General features: G+C 35.6%; 1 protein-coding gene across 2 annotated transcripts in view; it reads right to left on the bottom strand.

Moving 5' to 3' along the window:
- The window catches only part of LOC138693424 (cilia- and flagella-associated protein 53-like), a 76,121-nt gene extending 55,377 nt beyond the window's left edge, over positions 1-20,744 (bottom strand). The window contains exons 1-5 of one of the 2 annotated variants that reach the window (XM_069817372.1): positions 20,592-20,744; positions 12,089-12,196; positions 3,084-3,316; positions 1,283-1,459; positions 58-220 (exon numbers count right to left, since the gene is read on the bottom strand). In XM_069817372.1, coding sequence (XP_069673473.1) covers positions 58-220; positions 1,283-1,459; positions 3,084-3,316; positions 12,089-12,193 — 678 coding nt within the window. In that variant the 5' untranslated portion in view covers positions 12,194-12,196; positions 20,592-20,744. Of the gene's footprint in view, positions 1-57; positions 221-1,282; positions 1,460-3,083; positions 3,317-3,397; positions 3,432-12,088; positions 12,197-20,591 lie in introns of those variants that run through there. The other variant, XM_069817373.1, reaches the window with a different exon arrangement.
- Positions 20,745-20,980: the final 236 nt, after the last annotated feature.

Below are 20,980 nucleotides of genomic sequence, written 5' to 3'. Positions count from 1 at the left end.
ACATTTAATAAATAAATAAAATTACTTGCGCATAAATATTAATTTTACAGTTCATACCTTAGCTTCGTATTCCTTCTTGGCCACCTCAGCCCACATTTTCTCTGCTTCTCGTTCCTGTTCTTTCAAATATTCCCGTTCCTTCATCTGATATTGTTGCCCCTTTTTCACTTCTTCTAACATTCTCTTCGAGAGGATGGATCTGATGTGTTCACATCTTTCTCTGTTATTCGAGAAATAAGAACGCAATTGAAATTAGAGTTAGAATCACAAAATATTGACAACTGCACTAATAATATAAACTATTTCCTGACTAATACACCAATTTATTGTCAACATGGAGTTTGTGTAATGGAAGCCTGTCCCTGTAGTTCTCTCTTCTATAATAACAGTCCAATTAGCAGCTCAAATTTAGATCCCTTCGTTTATTGGAATATATAGGCTACATGTGATGGACACGCTAGGTGCTTGGAGGATTTTATCTCAACTTCACAAATTACGTTCCACCAAAATGGTGGTGGTGGGGGTGGTGGTGGTGGTGGTGGAGGTGGTGGTGGTGGTGGTGGTGGTGATAGCAGAAAAATATTAGCACGATTGATTTTTTTCACTACGATTTCTTGTAACTACAGTTAATATTTTTAATTTTCGAAATAGAATTTGCATTACAATATAAGTAATAACAGCAGAAATAAAAGTAGTAGCAGCAGCAGCAGCAGAAATAAAAGTAGTAGCTTTAGAAGAAGCATATGTAGCATAAGAAGTGGAAGTATTTATTGCAGAATTAGTATAGTTGTAGTTGTAGTTGTAGCAGTAGCAGTATTAGAAGATTTAGTAGTAAATGTCGCTTTGAAGTACAGAAGTCGGATTTCAAATTTTTACACGATTCTTTTTCTTGCCTTAAATTTACAAGCAGTACCCACAATTTCACTTTTTTCCTTGTCGAACGAAGTGAAGCTAAGGATTTTATTGCCCTCGGGCGGATTTGAACTCTTCAATCTCGAATCAACGGTCAGCATGAAAACCACTAGACCACCAGGGATGATTGAGTTTGTCTATTTCAATTTATAATGTCATGGGAAATTGGAAAAACCATGTGAAAGTGCCTAATCTCTGATCTTCACCACAAGTATCATTCCTTTAAGAAAATTCCATTGTTAGTTGTAGACATATTAGAATTGAATATCTTTATAGTCTCTTTTAATTGGATCACTGGTTATGAATTACTATTTACGATAATGAAAAGACTCGCTAAGTGAAAGATAAATGTTTCACGATGTTAACTTACGTGTATTGTTGAAGTCTCTTCTCTTGCACAATTTTCTTCCTTTCCGCTTCTCGCTTATTGCGAATCTCCTGAGTTCTCAGTTTAATTTCTTCCAACTTCTTCTCGTTTACTTTTTGCGCCTTATCTACGTACTCTTTCATCAGGGAATCTTCTTCTTCTAGCAGCATCCGTCGTAATCTGTTGTAAAATAAACGACGACTAGTTAATTTTCTTATGACCCTTGTCACTGTTGTATGTGGAATTGAATTGCGATCCGGACGCATATCATTAAATAAATTCGCCGCCTCTCAGTGAGATCGTTGCCTGTCATCATAGCTAACCAAAATTGAAGTTCTTTTCCTTTCGTTTAACATCAAATAGGATTATTTAACGCACTAGATGTCAGATTCAGAACCTTAAATAAGATGTTTCTCTATCAATAAACATGATTCCATGGATATAAACAAAGGACAGTCAAATCACAGTAAACAAAAGAAGCGTTTTACTCGTTTTTCATGGATATAAACAAAGGACAGTCAAATCCCAATAAACAAATATTATTTGTTACACCTACGCTTTTCTGTTTTTTTTTAATTTAGCAATAATAAATTTGTATAGATGTACTGTATCTGGTGTGGGTACTTTTTTAAACAACCTTAATGAGCACTATTCGAAATTATAAAAATATATTGGGTATTCCACTTAAAATAAGAGAGTTGGAGTTACTTCCGGTAATACCGTTATTGAGTTCTTAGTATACGGCTATCCTCTCGCATCGAGTTTCATGTCACTGAACCACATGCTTCAAAACTTAAGCCTTTACATTCATTGTACACATGTAATGGAAATTATTTTTACAAAATTCTTTTTTCCTAACATTGTCTTTCATTTTCATTTAATTTTCTTTTTTTTTTTTTTTTACTAATTAAGATCTACCCTACATTGTCTACAAGAAATTGCTCAGAGTCAGTAACTTCCATACAAATTTAAAGACTAGGAATCCATAGTTACCTTGGTGGGAGGGGGGGGGGTTGCCGAAGCAGGAGTGGTATAATGGCGTTCAGAAGTCAACATGATTAACTCCACTTTTGGTTATTTCAGAGTTTCTAAGTTGGCAATGTATTAAATTGACTATATTTTCAGTGGTCAATGTGATTAACTCCATAGTTCAGTTAAAAGCCCACAGAATGCAATATTTTTCTTGACTACAACACAGAATCAATTATGTGTATTTAACTTTAACCTTGAATATCTAAAAATCTTTGGAAAAGGAGTTAATCATGTTGACTTCTGAACGCCTCATTATGGACTCTGTCGGCTGTAGGGACCGGTCGTTAAGGGGGTCAAGTGGTTTGGTCGGTGCGCATAGGGGATCGGTGGGCATGCAACTCATCCCATATAGGGGGTGTACAATAGACCTCAGGTCGTAAAGCGTGGGCAGTTCCCTCCCTTCCTCCCTTCTAACAAGAAAAAAGGGGGTCCATAGTTCAGTATATTTTTTTTCAGTCCTGAGTTGAAAACCACTGGAGTAGTAGTATATTATTAAACGACTGCACAAAGTAACCATCTCCCTTAAACCCTGGTTTTTCTGAACCGACGCATGCGACGTGCGAGATGAGAGGCTCGCCCCGCACAAATCCGGACTACACGAGAGATAGTGAGTGGTTTCTATAGTTGCGAGGTGCGCAGACCTCGCATCTCGCAGTTATAGAAACCACTCACTATCTCTCGTGTATTCCAGATTTGTGAAAGACGGGCCTCGCATCTCGCACGTCGCATGCGTCGGTTCAGAAAAACCAACGCTTAAGATCTTCTTACGCACTTGTCTCTCCTGATGTCGAGGTCCCTGCTGGCGGCCTCCAGGCCCACGTCTACCTTGTGTCGCAGATTCCGCAGCATTATTTTTTTCTCGGTGGTTTGGTCGAACTGGTGTCGTGCGACATGCTGAAAGGCATCCTTCAGGTGCTCAGAGTTCTTCCGTGTAATTTCTTCGATCTTGCGCTGCTCGCGACGCATGTTGTTGGACTGCCAATTATCGCCTGGCTGCTTCGCAATCTACACAAATTAGCAATACCAACTAATTTCACAAGTAACGTATTCATTCTATAGCAGTATAGTCACTATACATGTATTTACCTCACATCGATACTAACAATAGTCTACATTACTGATCGTAATCTAGTAAACTCACTGACTTACAGTATGTGACTGCCTATGTCGCTTGATTTGACTGACGTAACTGATTTTATTGTTTAAATCAGTCATGGGGAAAGTGCGTCATTGAGTTCCTTCCCCTTTGTCCGCGTATTAACCCCTTTCACCCATGACCAATACTTGCCTACCTTTACTAGAGAAACACCAGTATGTCTTTCATAACTTTGAGTGGGCAACATGGTGGAGTCATATCTCGTGAAAGAGCAAAGAAATATGTTTTCAAACTTGAGTGAGAACTAAACTAATTTTGTGTCGCTAATAATGTATAAGGCATTTTGTATGCTCTGCTCGAAAGAGCAGTATTGTGCCCTGTTTAATGTGCGACGACGTTTTAACACTGTTCACGCAAAGGATTATATTGAACAATTTTTTTTCAAATATGTATTTAAATTATTATTTCATTTAATTTATCACATTGTGGTTGTCATATTAGGTACTTGGCTGTCTAATTACATATGTGTACTTTTTTTTTTACAAAATATTGATTGACTAATCAGAATTAGACTGATGTCTCTGATTCTATGGTCTAATCCAAATGACTGGTATGACTGACTTGAGTGATTGACTGATTGACAGTTGATTCATTGACTAACATGACTGACTTACTAACGTGATTGGGTGGTATGACGTACTGAATGACTAACATGATTGGTTGACTGCCTGACAGACATGATTGACTGAACTGTCTCATCACATTGACTGACTGAATGACTAACATGACTGACTGATTGACATGACTTACTGACCTGATTGACTGACTGAATGACTAACATGACTGACTCACTGACATGACTTACTGACTTGATTGACTGACTGAATGACTAACATGACTGACTGACTGACATGACTTACTGACGTGATTGACTGACTGAATGACTAGCAAGACTGACATGACTTACTGATGTGATTGACTGACTGACTGACTGACGTGATTGACTGAATGACTAACATGACTGACTGACTGACTGAATGACTAACATGACTGACTGACATGACTTACTGACTGATTGACTGAATGACTAACATGACTGACTGACTGACATGACTTACTGACGTGATTGACTGACTGAATGACTAACATGACTGACTCACTGACATAACTTACTGACTTGATTGACTGACTGAATGACTAACATGACTGACTGACTGCCTGACGTGATAGACATAATTGGCTGTCTTATTGACTGATCACTGACTGACTCACCGACTCACTGATTTGACTGACTTACCCACTAATATGACTGTCTCACTGATCTTTTTGACAACCTGACTTCATTGTCTGTTTGACTATGACTGACTGATCTCTTTGACCAACTCAGTCACTCACTCACACACTCACTGGACGACTGGGTGATCTGAAACACTGAGTGACTTATTAGCTGATTTATATTGCTGACACACATCTGAATCACTAAACAGATTGATTGTGTGACTGTCACCTGCTTTGTTTGGACTATCAGACTGTAATGAAGGTAGTCCAGGTTCAAGTTCCAATGGAACTATGAGTTTTTTTCATTGGAAACTCCATAGTGACTCTTGCGGTGAACAAGGCCACAGTTTTAATTGTTTCATGTTACTCCCATTTCCCCAGATTCGGCATTAACACCATTTCGGCGGATCTCCATTCCATTCTCACATCCATAGCATCTCATCACTCGGTAGTGACTTGCGGAAGGGATTGGACTAGCGAAATATGAGGCACCTGCATGAAATGTGGATAAGCAGCAAACCTCAGCTTAGTCGGCAGGTGTGGTTGAAAATGCACCTAGCGAGTGGTTAGAGCATAACACTAGCTTCACGTTAACAATAATGTGCCATGGAGACGATACAGATTATTTTGTGTTCGCACTTCGAGAAAAGCGAACGTGGCTTTGAACTGTGACCTATAACGAGAAGCAAAGCTTTAACTTCATTCCGATATTCCGTACCACCCAAGAGAGGGCGGAATCGATTCTCTAATCAATGCGAAAGGAAATTCAGCCTATTTATAGTGGAGCGTCAGTAGGTCACGCAGGAGTGACGTCACGGAGATCACTTTTGGACACGGTGAACGGCGTTGAGCCGGGGACGTCTTCACTGTTGCGTGACTCATACAGGAGCGGCGCTTCCCCCCAAACAGCTGCGCCATTCAGTAACGAATGAGTGAAGGGAGACAAACAATGCAACTTGCATACAATGACCTTGAATGAGAGGCGCATGTCTGCCTGTATGGCTCGCGAATCAGCTTTTCCTGCCTGACGCCTATTTCAAATATAGACAAGACAAAGTAGAATTCTGGATGAAACGAACAGCTCTGGCATAGAGCTTCGTCCTTCAACTGTCAGCAATCCTTCAGCTTTTTTATGGTTATTAGTATACCGGGACATTGGAAAAGTAATTACTGTTGCACACTAAAATCATTTAGGTTACATTTGGCATTACGTACAAATTTAGTCTCTTACTATATCAGCAATACGTTGTCAAATCCTTGGAAGATAGCGGACTCGATCTGCAGCATCATTTCTGGATTTCGCTCTCACTTACTGATCTAAAGCTCTTTGTTATCAGCTCTTAATTCAAAGTGAATGCCTCGTTTCCACCCATCTTTAATAGTTCATTGTGGTAGGAGTTTCCCATAAGCTTCTTTTAATACCCTAAAGCACCGAGTTGCATTTCTTTCCTCTTGCAACTTGAATTTTTATGGAGCACCTACTGAACATTTGTTAGGGCTGTATTATGTGCTACAAATCGGAAACAGTCACTGTATTTACAAAATATGGTTACTTCGAAACTTTCAATATTGCATATTTATGAAATAATTGCTGCTGTATTATGTAACATAAGATTTCAATAGTCACTGCCAGAGCATTGATTTACAGCATTATTGCCATTACTTATTGAATGCCCTAGCAATTCAGATTTTTATTCGAATTTACTGTATATTGCAATAATGTTTCTGGAATATGTGAAAAAAAATATTTTCTTTGAAATTGCGCTCTCGTCGACTGCATTTTATTATGCATTTAAATTGATATTTCAATAGAAACATATTTACTTCCATATTTTTAATTTCTCATTGTAAGAAAACCCCTCGCCGTAGCGTCGTGGCCTTAGGCATCATGCCTTAAACCAGCGTTACGGAATGGGAGCTGATTTCGAGTCCTCATGGACGAAGAAATTTTCTCATGGAATTTTGACCAGCATTAGGGACCGATGCCCACCCACCATCGTCAAGAATTTGTAAATCTATAGTGAGTAGTGAAATCTGGTTTCGTAAGCTAACTACAACGGTCGGTCCAGGTTCAATCTTCTACCAGACTGTGTTGGAACAAAATAGACGTTGCAGAAAGTTTCCCTCTCATTCTACCAACGTTCTCCACTTCATCTACACTTCCACTCTTTCATCATCTCCGTTTTTTCTCCTATTTCGAGCTTGCGGCTCATGCAGGTTCGGCTGCAAATTTGGATCCCGTGGTAAGAAATCATTAGTTGCTGGTGGTCGTGCTATATGCCGTGGCCTCTCTCCCTTGGTCTCCGATATCTCGAGGGAAATGAGTTCAGGGACTGAGATGATGCCTACGTGGAAAGGAAAAGGGATTCTACAGGCTGTTATGTATGTATGTATGTATGTATGTATGTATGTATGTATGTATGTATGTATGTATGTATGTATGTATGTATGCTGGAATCGCCGACTTTCATGCTAGGTCTGAACCGCAAATTTTACGCAAAACTTCATGCCGACAAGTTGGATGTTGGATATCTTTTTTTCTCTCCCTCTCCAATTTTTTCTCTCTGTGTGAATCCTTTTCTTCTTCCTTCTTCCGTTTTCGACAGTTTCTTTCTTTTGTGGGGGGTTAGTCTCTGCATCTTGGAACTGTATCGGTAAAGTAAAACTGTGTGAAGTATTTTTTACATTGTTTTTTATTTAACAAATTTTATTTTTCATGTTGTTAGGCATCATTAGAGGTTTCTAAAGATTATTTGCTCGTCAGCATATGTTGAGTGGTTTACGGGATACTAAATGTTTTAGATGGTGGCAGTGTGAAAATCATAGGTGCTTTTGACGAGTATCTACAAATCACATCCTTATTGTCGTAATCTCAAGATTCTGAGACTGGCAATATATGTGTATCTCCAGAAACACGAAAAAATTATATCTCAGGACATGACTGCAAAACTCGAAAATTTCATATGCCACAGAACTAATTTACATTACGGAGAATACAGAGGCGGTAATACGACGATATGAGGAGGATCTTTTCAAAATGAGTTTTCGTATCTTAATATCTTTCCGTGAAATGAAAAACCCTGCCTGTTCCAACCAACATTTCCCTTTTGACTTCACGTGAGATGGAAGAAAACTTGTTCTGTTACGTTGTCGTTGCAGATTTGAATTCTGCGTTCATAAAATGTAGAAAATAAACTACATGTTCAACTTTTTTAAGAATGGAGAAAACACACTTTGAAAGGATGCTCCTTTTGAGAGTGGAATTAATTGTCTTAGCAGAGAAAACAGATTTGATTTCGGGAACTTTCCTCATAAGAGATTTGTACACAAATACATGTAGTGGCTTGAACACCATATTTTTGTTCCTTTTGTGTGAAAACAGAGAACTGACTGAATGACCCTCCGAATTAAGCAATACCAGAGGGCGAAGTCGAAGTTCAACTATTGGTCGGTATCGTCACAGGCCACAGTCCGAACTGACACAGTCCAAATGAGTCAGTTTTATTATCTGTGTAGCCGAAGAGTGTGGGGGATGTGTCCAATCAATACTATTGTAACTTCCACACACACACACACGTCTTTGTGGAAAGGAGGTTACTCGAAAGAGGGGAACTTGCGTGACCACAGTTGCTAATTCTCGCAGTTGTTCATTGCATGTGGTTTGCGTGTGGGGGTGATAACCCTCCGAAGGTTTTATTAGAGACTTCTCTGTCGTCTGCTATTTTTATTCTATTATTGATCCTGTCTCTCTTTATTGGCTCCCAATGGTCTTTGTATGACGACTATTAATCAGTCGTTCTGAGTTAGTCTACACAAAACACGGAGCTTCAAAGTAAGTCATAATGTGCAAACCATCAGTGTGAGAAATTAAACGGTATGATTTTTCGCTGTAAAGATAAATGCTTAATGTTTCAAAAACTTTCCGTTGTCTCTGATGCTCTTTCCTCTCGACAGAGGGTAAAGGCTCATTCACAATAAAAATTAAACATAACGTAAGCGTTAACTTAAGAATGTAAACGTTACGGTAAAATCAAGAAGTCATACCATCATTCACGATGGGAACATAAACATAACAGCAAACATACTTGGTAACCATGGAAACATAACAATGACGCCATTTCCTCATATTCTGTCGTATACTTCAGCGCTCCACGATTGTGTTCTGTTTGTAAATCACGTAAGCATAAGCATGAAAGTTTGGAGTTTGCAAACTTTCATGTTAACGTCTTACGGTAATGTTTATGTCAATGCTTATGTGGGTCATTGTGAATGATCCCATTTGGTAGCCTGGGAGCAAACTTCTGTGTTTATGTTACGGTTATGTTTAATTTTCATTGTGAATGGGCCTTAACACACTCAGCTAACTACAAGATATTATGTAAGATCTATAGAGTACAATAAATGAAATGAAATACTTCTCAGACACGTTGCTGGACTGTTTCGGAAGGTGAGAAGACGACATTTAAAATTACATTATGAAGGATTGCAAAAATAGATAAGAAGATAATTTTAGCTCCTTTTAACTCATACTATTCCAGCATTCGCCTCGAGAGACTTAGGAAAGCACGAAAAATTCAAGTCAGGACAGCCGCTCCTGGGATCGAACCACAACCTTCTGAATAGAATGCCTCCAAAATAAATGTGTTTATTCTCTCATTTTCTAGTAGATTTACTTTGGCTAAAAATGTTAAATAATGTATTAGTGATAAATACACACAATTCTGAGATGTAAATACATGAAAGTTTTTTTGCAGTTCAAAAACTGAACTCATGTTCTGAGGGTTTAATTATAAAAATGGTATGAATTTTCTTGGTCATTTTTAAGACAGAGTTTAATTTTCATCATTTTTCCAAACAACTTTAAGATCTGCTGCAGGTTCAAAATATGTCTCCCTCTACAATTGAAGTAAAACTGTGTGTACAAAAATATACAAGAATGTGTATATAAATATGCATATTCAACGATTTTCTACAAAGAGAAAAATTATGAAAAATTGCCACTTTAATAACTGTGTTAAATTATTATCGTTATCATCGTCTTCTTTCATTTATAACTTAGTATAAAGGTATAAGCACAATAAAGGTAATATTTTATAGACATGCTATACATTCTCACTTTAGTTTCTGACAATGTAAAGCATTACTTGATGAAAACTATTATCTAAATTCAATTTTTTTTGCGAAGACTGTGTTCTTGTTCCTTCCCTCTGCAGCTTGATTGCATCTTTCTAATATCCAAGTCTTCCCGGCATATCACGCAACAGGGTTGTGGCTACGATACATAACACCACCCGGTCTTCGACCTCGTTTGCATAAAATTATATATTCTTTACGTAATATTTCATTGTTAATCCATTGAATTATATTTAGCTAGACACTTCCTGGTACAGTCATTAAAAGCGAAAGAAAAATGTTTCAAACACGCGAAAATTATAACTCATTTAAACAAACTTAAAATCATCATATCTTTAAGTATAGTTTAAAGCTGAAATTATTTGAACAATTTTCTCAAGTAATTATTTTATATGCAAAGCTTAAAAATACGGAAAATCCGTCAGATTATCCATGTATGTATGCATGTATGTATGTATGCATGTATGTATGTACCATATGTATGTATGTATGTACGCATGTATGCAAAAATAACATGGTTTATTTAACGACGCTCGCAACTGCAGAGGTTATATCAGCGTCGGCGGTATGCCGGAATTTTGTCTCGCAGGAGTTCTTTTGCATGCCAGTAAATCTACTGACAAGATCCTGTCGCATTTAAACACACTTAAATGCCATCGATTTGGGCCGGGATCGAACCCGCAATCTCGATCACAGAAGGTCAGCACTATACCGACAAAGAAAAATGTGGAGAAACAAAGGCTCAAGATTCACGCCGCAATTCCCATGACATTGCAAGACATCTCGCATATGAATGAAAAGCTATGTGTCTTCCCACGGGAGTGTGCTTTCGTATTGAATGCAATAATTGAAAGAACTGTGGAGGAAGATGTCTGTATTTCTAAAGGGGAAATATGAGAATAGGCTGATTTATCCAAATATAGACCTACACAGTATCCGGCTTAAAATACGTATATTAAAATGGTTATAATTGAAAATGTATACAGCAAACAAAAATAAATCTACCGGGTTCGATAGTGCACCTCTTGCAATATAGCAAAGATGTGGTTGCCATGTAGTCGCAGCGTCGTGGTTAAGGAGTAACGCTGCAAAACCGGAAGATTGCGGATTCGGTTCCCGATGGTGTCATAATGGGTTTGACATACCAGTTTATTAATCTCTATCTTAGGTATGTGAGAAGAGATATTAAAGAAAGTGTCGCGAACATTACACATATTTTCTCATTTATGTTTTACAACAGTTCAAATCCCATAACATCTAAACCTAGTGGATGACAATACTGTTAACAGTTTTTCTTGAACAATTATTTAAAGCACATAAATAAACAAGGTACATATCCTACTTCTGGATCACACATAAACGGCATTCTTTATAATCCCAAAACTTAAGATATGTTCAGTATGTAGTTAATTTTTCAGAAATTTCCATGATACGCCTTTTCGTACTCGTTTTTAATAATACTTTACGTCATACGAAAATCAGTAGACTTGCTGCATTTGATTAAAATAATAAAATGTACGTATTATTTGAGTTTGATAGAAATATGAAATTGTGTTAGTCCTTTATAATCATTATATACTTGTCAAGAAACCACTCAATTGAGAATGATTTAAGAAACCATCCTCTCGAATGTATAAGCACATGTTAATTAATGAATTTATTTATTTATTTATTTATTTATTTATTTATTTATGTATTTACTTATTTATTTATTTATTTATTTATTTATTTATTTATTTATTTATTTATTTATTTATTTATTTATTTATTTATTTATTTATTTATTTATTTATTTATCTATCTATCTATTCATTCATTCATTCATTTTAGTGTAATTAAGGTCATCAGGTCTTCTCTTCCCTCCTAATCATTTTATTGTAAATTGCTTGACGTATCAGAAATACAGCTTTGCGAGAAAAATACGAACTCACGAAAAAATTGGAATACTTTCTAACCTTGCTATCCGGCAAAACTATTGTACCTGGATTCCATTAACAGAAACGTAAAAAGACTTAGACCTTCACAGACGATATCTGGAATACATTTCGACTTTTATTCGAATGTGAAAAAAATCTCATATTTTCATCTTCGCTAAATAGCCACTGTAAAGTAAACGGAAATTATTAAAAATTAATAGCTTGAAGAAGCATGATTTGATGTCGTGACAAGGAATGAATGCGTACAAAATGCCAACATTAGCTCAACGTAACATGAATATTTAAATATACCCAACAACTATGACAGACAGTAAGGAAGTGTTTTAGACTCACAATTCCAATCTGATAAGGTATTGAACCACGAACATCTCTTATTTCATTGCATCTTCGAGGTCTCACCGGGTGTTTGATGAAAGGAGGTGCTTGTCCGATATTCATTGTCTGGAAAAGAAAAATATTCCCAGCTTGTCACTCAATTTACAACATAAAACACAGTATTACATGCATAATAATAATAATAATAATAATAATAATAATAATAATAATAATAATAATAATAATAATAATTGTATTGTTGTTTGTACTTTGTGTTACTTTCGTTCATTGCAGTTTTAAGCAATGGTCACGCACAACACAGATCCAGAGCGCCATACTTGTGTCTGTCCATTGCTTATTCGCAAATTGTAAGACCATAATTGCCAAATGATCCACCACCTGAAGTTCTATTACTATTACTTCTAATTTATATATTATATTATGAATTTATTTTATATGTTTTATTATATTATATTATTATATTACATTATTAAATCCAGACGTTTGAATAGGCAGAACATGTAACACGTATGGACGAATCCAGAAGTGCGTATAGAGTGTTAGTTGGAAAGCCGGAAGGAAAAAGATTTTTGTGGAGGGCAAGACGTACATGGGAGGATAATATAGAAATGGATATGAAGGAGGTGGGACATGATGATAGAGACTGGATTGATCTTACTCAGGATAGGCACCGATGCCAATTTTTCTTGGAGGAGGAAGTAGGTAAATGTGTAGGAGGAAGAAGTAGGGAAATGTGGAGTAGGAAGTAGGAAATGTGGAGGAGGAGGAGGAAGCAGTGGGTAAATGTGTAGGAGGAACTAGGGAAATGGAAAGACATTGATTTGCATTAGCAAAGTACTACTGATTGAAAATTAATATTATCGATATTATATTATATTACTAGCCTACCCGTGCGCTCCGCTGCACCCGTTAGAAATAAACATAAAGTAATTACATAATTAAAATAGGACATTTGATCCAGGGAACATTCGTGTTTGATATAAGGATAAATCGTTTATTATGTTACTTAATTTAAATTGTATTTGCATAATTAAAATGCTATCATTTTGATCCAGAGACCACTTATTTGGTCATAAAAATTATTTTAGGAAATACAGGAAACGAATGTACAGAATAGCCTATCAAGTTTTCTGTGCATAAGAAGCTATTTTAATCTTACCTGTCCTCGATTCACTCAGAAGTTACTGTAATAACATTATAGCATTATGTCCATCTAGAGAAACTACACTTTCCAATGGTGAAATAATAATTAATTATACAAATCGGTTAATTTAGCTTCCGATATTACTTCATATAAACACAGAAACATTATCTGTAGGCTATCTTTCATAGCTTTCGATTGTTGCTGTCCAAGGCCCCTTATAGACGAAGTCATTTGTTTTTTAATTCATTACACGGCCTTAGATGGCAGTTATTTTAATTTTAAAACTCATTTATCTCATTAAATATCAGTCCTATCAAAATTTGTCAAGGAATAAAACTTATCGCAAATTAGTTTTAAAGAAACTTTTGTTATGTAACATTTTTCACAAAAATCAATAATAAGCAGATATTTCGATTTATTTAATTCAGGCCCCCTTATAATCCCCCTTTTAAATAATGTATTTTGAATGCCATATAGCCTAAATTCTAAGTTACAACGAACTTAATTTATATTCCAATTTTCATCGAAATCCGTTCATCCATTATCGCGTGAAAAGGTAACAAACATACAGACAGACAGACATACAAACAAAAATTTCAAAAAAGCGATTTTCGGTTTCAGGGTGATTAATTATATATGTTAGGACCAATTATTTTTGGAAAATCGAAAATTACCAGAAAAATTTCGGCTACAGATTTATTTTAGTATAGATATTATATTACATTACATTATATTATATTGTATTGTATTGTATTGTATTGTATTATATTATATTATATTTTTTATTCTATTGGGTTATTTTACGACGCTGTATCGACATCTAGGTTATTTAGCGTCTGAATGAAATGAAGGTGATAATGCCGGTGAAATGAGTCCGGGGTCCAGCACCGAAAGTTACCCAGCATTTGCTCGTATTGGGTTGAGGGAAAACCCCGGAAAAAACGTCAACCAGGTAACTTGCCCCAACCGGGATTCGAACCCGGGCCACCTCGTTTCGCAGCCAGACGCGCTGACCGTTACTCCACAGGTGTGGACTATTATATTATATTATATTATATTATATTATATTATATTATATTATATTACGTCACAATATACTATGCTATACTATAACTTATTTTTTTGTAATGTTTTCAATTGAAGAGATTTTCATTGCTAGTAGGATGAAATAATAAACTATTATAAGATTATGATTAGGAATTGCTTATGAAAAGTATCGAACAAACCTCAAGCAAGTGAATAATTTTAAAATTACCGAAAAAGATCCGGATTATAGACTAAGTGGTGTGTTAATAGTTGAGGAATTGATAAGTGAAGAATTGACTTTGGAAAGAGAGCATAAACCCCAAAGACTACACTCAAGAAAAGCACCTTATTTTATCACCTATGTTCCTCCCTGGCATAATTCCCTCACACCCTTAACATTTGTAATTGTTTAATTAAATGAAAATAAATGTACAGTAGAGTCCCCTTAATCCGAACTAATTGGGACCAAGACCTATTCGGATTACATGACTTTCGGATTAACCGAAATATTTCCTGTAATGCAATGCATGCTATTCACGAGCGCTGAGAGACGTGATGGGAGTACCCTGTTGCTATTTTTAGAACCACAACCAACAGGTTCACTTCATTACAACAGAAAACTGCTGATTTTATGAGCATGACAGATGTGTAAATTATGTACAGAAAACACAAATTGTTGTAAGTACCCTTGACTGTGCTATTTTCATATTTTTTTAAGTAAAAGAAATTGAGTGAATTTATACATTTTTTCTTTTCGCTACTTTGTACTATTACAATAAATTTGTTTTTTTTTTAAATATAATTTTGTTCGGATTAGCGTAGTTCGGATTAACGAGACTCTACTGTATAATGTTTTCTATCCTTAATAACATAGATGGAATCCATAGGCCTACTGATGAAAGTGACAAACGACACCATTTAAGAAAAGGTGAGAAAGAAAGCAATAAAGATTGTGTGCATATCAGTAACGTTTACGGTTTACAACTGCATTAAAGGAACATGGTTAATTTTAAAATGTTTACTATTTTAAAGTTATCGACCGATATTAAATGTGTAATTTTTCTTACCTTCATTACCCGTTTCTTTCCCTGCCAGCTGAAGGAACGTAATATTTCAATCTGTGACCCGAAATTAAAGTGAATTTACAAATTATACTTGCATTGTTAAATAATACTTAATAATTTAATAAATAAGAAAATGTTACCTGAGAGGAATTTATGAAACTATATTATATATTATAGTTTCATAAATTCCTCTCAGGTAACATTTTCTTAACTGTCATCTATTGATTTTCAGCCAAAAAAGTGGGAATTGCAGTATATTATACGGCATGCCTAGTAAACGTTGGACCGATAACCTATGAAGTCTTTATATCTGGAGACAAGAAAGGTTTTTGAACCTAATTCTTGATAAATCGAAATAATTGTGGTGGTGGTGGTGGTGGTGGTCATGATGGTGGTGGTGGTCATGGTGGTGGTGGTGGTGGTGGTGGTGGTGGTGGTGGTGAAAAGGAGGAGGAATACTATGAGTAGGAAGATGCGGAAGGTCAAGGTCGAAACGTATATTAAGTTGTGAGATTTATATGGACCTTAGGATAGTCAGCATATTCAATCAGACGACGAACGCAACTAATACGAAGTCAGCAATCCACGTCGCACTTCGCTGTTTTAGTTCGACGATTATGATAATAATGATTTTGAAGTTGTTCTCACTATCCCGATATTTCGCAATAACAGATTGAGTCATGTAACTTCCATCACGCCAACTCGTAGTTTTCGAGCAGCAGTTAACCACTCGCATCCGTCCGTTTACTTGCAAGAAAACTGAAGTCATCAACAACAAATAAGTGCTGTGCGTGACTTCTTTCAGCTTCCTTCCACTCCAAATATTGACTTACCGAGACAACTGAGCATGACGTTGCTATGATTGGCCGTGTCGGAAGATCTCTTCATAACCGTCGTAAGAAATAAAGAAAAGAATCCCGATCGCAGGAGGAAAAAAAAATAAAGAGGTGCTTCAAGAATCTCCAAGAGGAATAAGACTTTTAAGACGACCTCCAGTGAGATGAAACGCCGATAATTGCGGAACGGTTCAGATCTCTTCTGATCGATAATTCAGAATGAGTTTGTGAAGACAGACTCGTTTAGAACTTCATTCAGTATCAGAAACTCAGGATGCATAACTTGCATAAGTTCAGGGTATATATATACAGGGTGCGTCAGAAAGAACAGATGGATTTCAAACTATCAATAAGCAGCGAGGGGAGGGATAGAGTGAGGGGGGACCACAACTGTTGGATCAACGAGAGAATGCAGTTTCAGTTGAGAACATGGTGTTGGTCTGGTGTACAACGTGCTTTCATCGCAGAGACATTTTTGAAAAAATGAAGAGTCTGTGATCGTCACTCAGGACTCATTTCGACATCGGACGTCACGCTACTCGGGCGGCTTCATTTCGTACGTTCAACATTAAAGAAGAAATCATCTGGACGAACACGGAGCGCGTGTACTCCTGCAAATGTGGAGACAGACAGTAGGTTGTCCTGCCACCTCAACCATCAGCCCGCAAACATGCTATTGCACTGAGATTGTCGAGGTTACGATAAGATCTCTTTCTTTGGGACCACTTGAAGGCGTAAGTAACCACATACACTGGACAAACTGAAGACGGCGATTCGTGAAGAAATTGCGGCAATCCCACCAACTATGACTGTGAAAGTTACGGCGAACTTCAGAAAACGCCTCGATGCCTGTATCGAAAGCCAAGGATATCATATGGATGATGTTGTATACCGTAAATAAACTGCATGTATTGGTGAATCTGTTGATAACAATACATTTTTGATTTGATGAATCCTTACAATTTTCTTGCCCTGTGAAATCCATCCGTTCTTTCTGACGCACCCTTTATATATATATATATATATATATATATATATATATATATATATATATATATATATATATATAATTTATTTCCAAGAAATAGTCTGCCCAGGCATCCTGGGTTGCCAAAAACACAGAATAACACACATATAAGAATAGTAACGATTACAGTAAGATAGATGAGTCAAATTGAAATGTGAACTAGGAGCTTAAATTTAAGAAATAATAAATTTGTACATATATATGTAACAATCACACACTAACGAATAGAAAAGGGGGGGGATTATGATATTCCGTATAAATGATTTTTCAGAATTGCCACAGACCCTTTAATGGTTGAAGTAATTATTTTTGGAATGATGTCATGGATTCCAAATGTTATGATAGTGTTTACAGTTGATCGTGGGATGGTGCCCCTCGCTCCGATCATTAAACCATGTACTTTCCAGGTGCCTTCCATCTGATATTTTTCTCGAAAATACGGAATAGTAGGCTCATAAATTTGTTGTTTTTCTTTGTTGACCTCGGATGGTTGGGTCTGGCTCATCTCAAATCTAACAGTTGGGTCCGGTATAAAGCCTTTACTATTAGTCTTGTCTAGAGCCACGATGTCCGCTCTTCTAATTCCGCCGCCTTCAGACGCAACGCAGTGCACCTCTTCATGGACCTGGAAGGATTTGTTTCTAAGGGCTTGTGCTATTAGTTTTCGGATGTTATGATGGCGTGAATTTCTCAGGAGTTCTCCATGCTGACAGGATCCTAGGACGTGTGCTAAGGTTTCAATCTCGTTGCAGTATCTGCAACGGAAACCGTCCAAGGATCTCCCATGAAGACTTCTCACTGGTGCTACGTTAGCAATCATCTTAATTGCATCCCGCCATTCAGAGGAAGACAGACCCTCCTTAGAAAAAATCCATTTATTTCCGGGAGTATAATTGTGATTATCCATAAATTTGCACTAAACTATAAAGAGATTTAGAAAACTAAAGATAATTGGTAATAACTAATGATTAGGTCCCGAATTTGTATGACCTGTTATATTTTTAACCTGATCTCTTTTCACAAACTTAAGATAAATTAAACATATTGCTAGCTTTTCTGAACACAATGACACGTTTTTATTTGTCATAGGTTATAGTAAATGCATATTTTCCTTTATTTTAGCTTTAAGTAATATTTAGCCAAAAGTTGTATAAAGATTTCCTGTACAAAATCCCGAGTGGCCATTTCCCGGAATCCGTTTCCCCGAACGCTAATTCCTCGAATCTTAATAGTCCGATTCCCGAAAATTATATTTTAAACCCAATGAGCGAGACAACATATTCGGGTTATTCGGGGAATGGTCGGGAACAAAATTACACAAATGAACAAAGATTACATTTTACATTATTATGACGTATTTAACATTATTACACGGTCTGCATTTTCACAGTAGCTGTCGTTGTAGAAATCTCTCACTTTGTATACAGTATTTTATTATTATTATTATTATTATTATTATTATTATTATTATTATTATTATTTTTATTACTATTACGACTATCATCATCGCTATTTTTTCCTTGCATTAGCTTAATAAGTGTCTGTAGTCTTCCATGGACTCTATGGGGCTTTAATTAAATGTGTATTATTTTTGTCAGTATTTGTATTTCTTTGTGTTTGTGTGTGCTATCTGGTAAGATGGAAGAGAAGGCCTTATGGCCTTAATCTTGTCAGATTAAATGAATGAATGAATAAATAAATAAATAAATAAATATCTGCCCGTGATCATAAGAATTGTGTAGAGAATTTGTGCTGCTGTCTGGCTACCCCGAACCGGTATCATCTAAGTTCGTAAGCCACATTATGTAATATTGTTACGAAATTAAATGTCATGAATGATAAGATGAAATATAGTGAGTCACTACATTGGCATTCTACAGTTAAGGAAAACGAGAGAACCCAGGAAACCCTCAGTCTCAGATCTGGTTTACAACAATGTGTAATTCTAGCTAATGTCTTGGTTAGAACCCAAGTTCCCAAAATGATGATCCTACGTTTTAGCACTGAGCTACCAGTGGAACAAAAATAAATTTAAAACTGCTTTTTAAACTCATTTTAAATTATAACTACGAGTAAACAAGACATTTAAATATATTTATTTAGAAGGAGGTGATATTGCTGAAGTAAGAACTAATTTGTTTTATGTAGCTTATGAAAATGATTATGTTAATGTTGATATCGAACATGTACTCTTTCGTTTACTTTTAGAGAAATAAAGTAACTTCATGAAATATTTATAAAATACTGTAGAATCTCAATGCTTTATGAACAATATTATGTTGTCAATAATTCATTACCATTTATATAAATAATTTTACCATGCAAATTGCGGCTTAAAATTAATAAAAAAATGGTTCGATTTAAATTCTCTTGTAATTAATAAAGCTAAAACAATAGCTATCCCATTTTCTTTAAATAATAAAGGTAATAAACCAATTTCATCTATACTACAAATTAAAATGCATCATTCTTATTGTTCCGATATAAATTGCAATTGTTCAGTTATTAATGAAGTTAATGAGGTTAAATACTTAGGTATAATTATTGATAATCATTTAAAATGGAATAATCATATTCATTATATTTGTAATAAATTACGTAAAACATTATGTTACTTTGTTATTCTAAGAAATATTTTGTCAATTAACTGTTTACGTCTAATTTATTTAGCATTATTTCAATCTATATGTATGGTATTATAGTTTGGGGTGGAACTTACAAATCCAACATTTAGCCGTAAATTTTACTGCAGAAAAAAGTATTAAAAATTTGTTTAAAAAAGCAGAAAGATTACCCAACTGAATTGTTGTTTAAACATTTCAAATTTTTCAACATTAAACAAATGTATTATTTTATTTTATTAAAATATTTTCATAGAAATTTTAATAACTTTGAAAGGTATATACATAAATATAGAACTAAAAATATGACTTCTCTGCGTTTGTCTGAACCAAAATGTAAAACCAATACAGCTTTTTATCGTAGCATGAGTCAAGGTCCCAGATTATTAAACAAATTTTATTCCAAAAATATTTCAACCACGAATCCTCTCCAAATTAATAAAAAAATAAAAAAATTTGTATTGGATTTATAGTTTGGGTTTAAACATATTAGACACTATTTAATCTGTATTCACTCTCAATTTTAATTTTATTTTTGTCTGTATTGGAATCCCCTCCTGAGCACGAGTCTTACTCATTCAGGAGTGGGCTAGTTTATCTTTCATTGTATTTATTAATTTGTATTCATTTCAAACTTACTAGCAATAATAATAAATAAATAAATAAAAATATATAAATTGGTAGTCTACAATACTAAGCGCGTATTCCTCACAACAAAAATTTTCTTTTCTAGATTTAATAATCAGCGATGAACTTAATTTTCTTATTACTTATGTACTTACTTTGCAGTGTTTAATAATATATATTAAATATTCTTCAAGTCACAACTGCTTGCTCAAGTCATTTCCTCCCGAATCCCAATCAGACACACGCACTCGACATCCCGAAATATTTCTTCTCAGAGCTTCTGATTCGTTTCTTCGCAACGCGTATAATACTGCTCCTCGCCATATTGTTGACTTCGCGTTGCTATGGTGACCTATTTTCGGGGAACAGCTGAAGCGTGCCTTGCACAAAGAATCTCGCTTGAGCAGGGTGCGTACCGATCGATACGAATAAAACAATCTCCCCATAGTTCACGGACATTAAGTTTTTATGGCTCCGGATTACATAGATGATTTCTTCTGCGTCGTATGTTCTGAAGGGCATTATTCACGGGATTTGACTCAGT

The sequence above is a fragment of the Periplaneta americana genome, chromosome 17 (assembly GCF_040183065.1).
Source record: "Periplaneta americana isolate PAMFEO1 chromosome 17, P.americana_PAMFEO1_priV1, whole genome shotgun sequence".
NCBI lineage: Eukaryota > Metazoa > Arthropoda > Insecta > Blattodea > Blattidae > Periplaneta > Periplaneta americana.
This window is presented reverse-complemented; position numbering and strand designations above follow the sequence as displayed.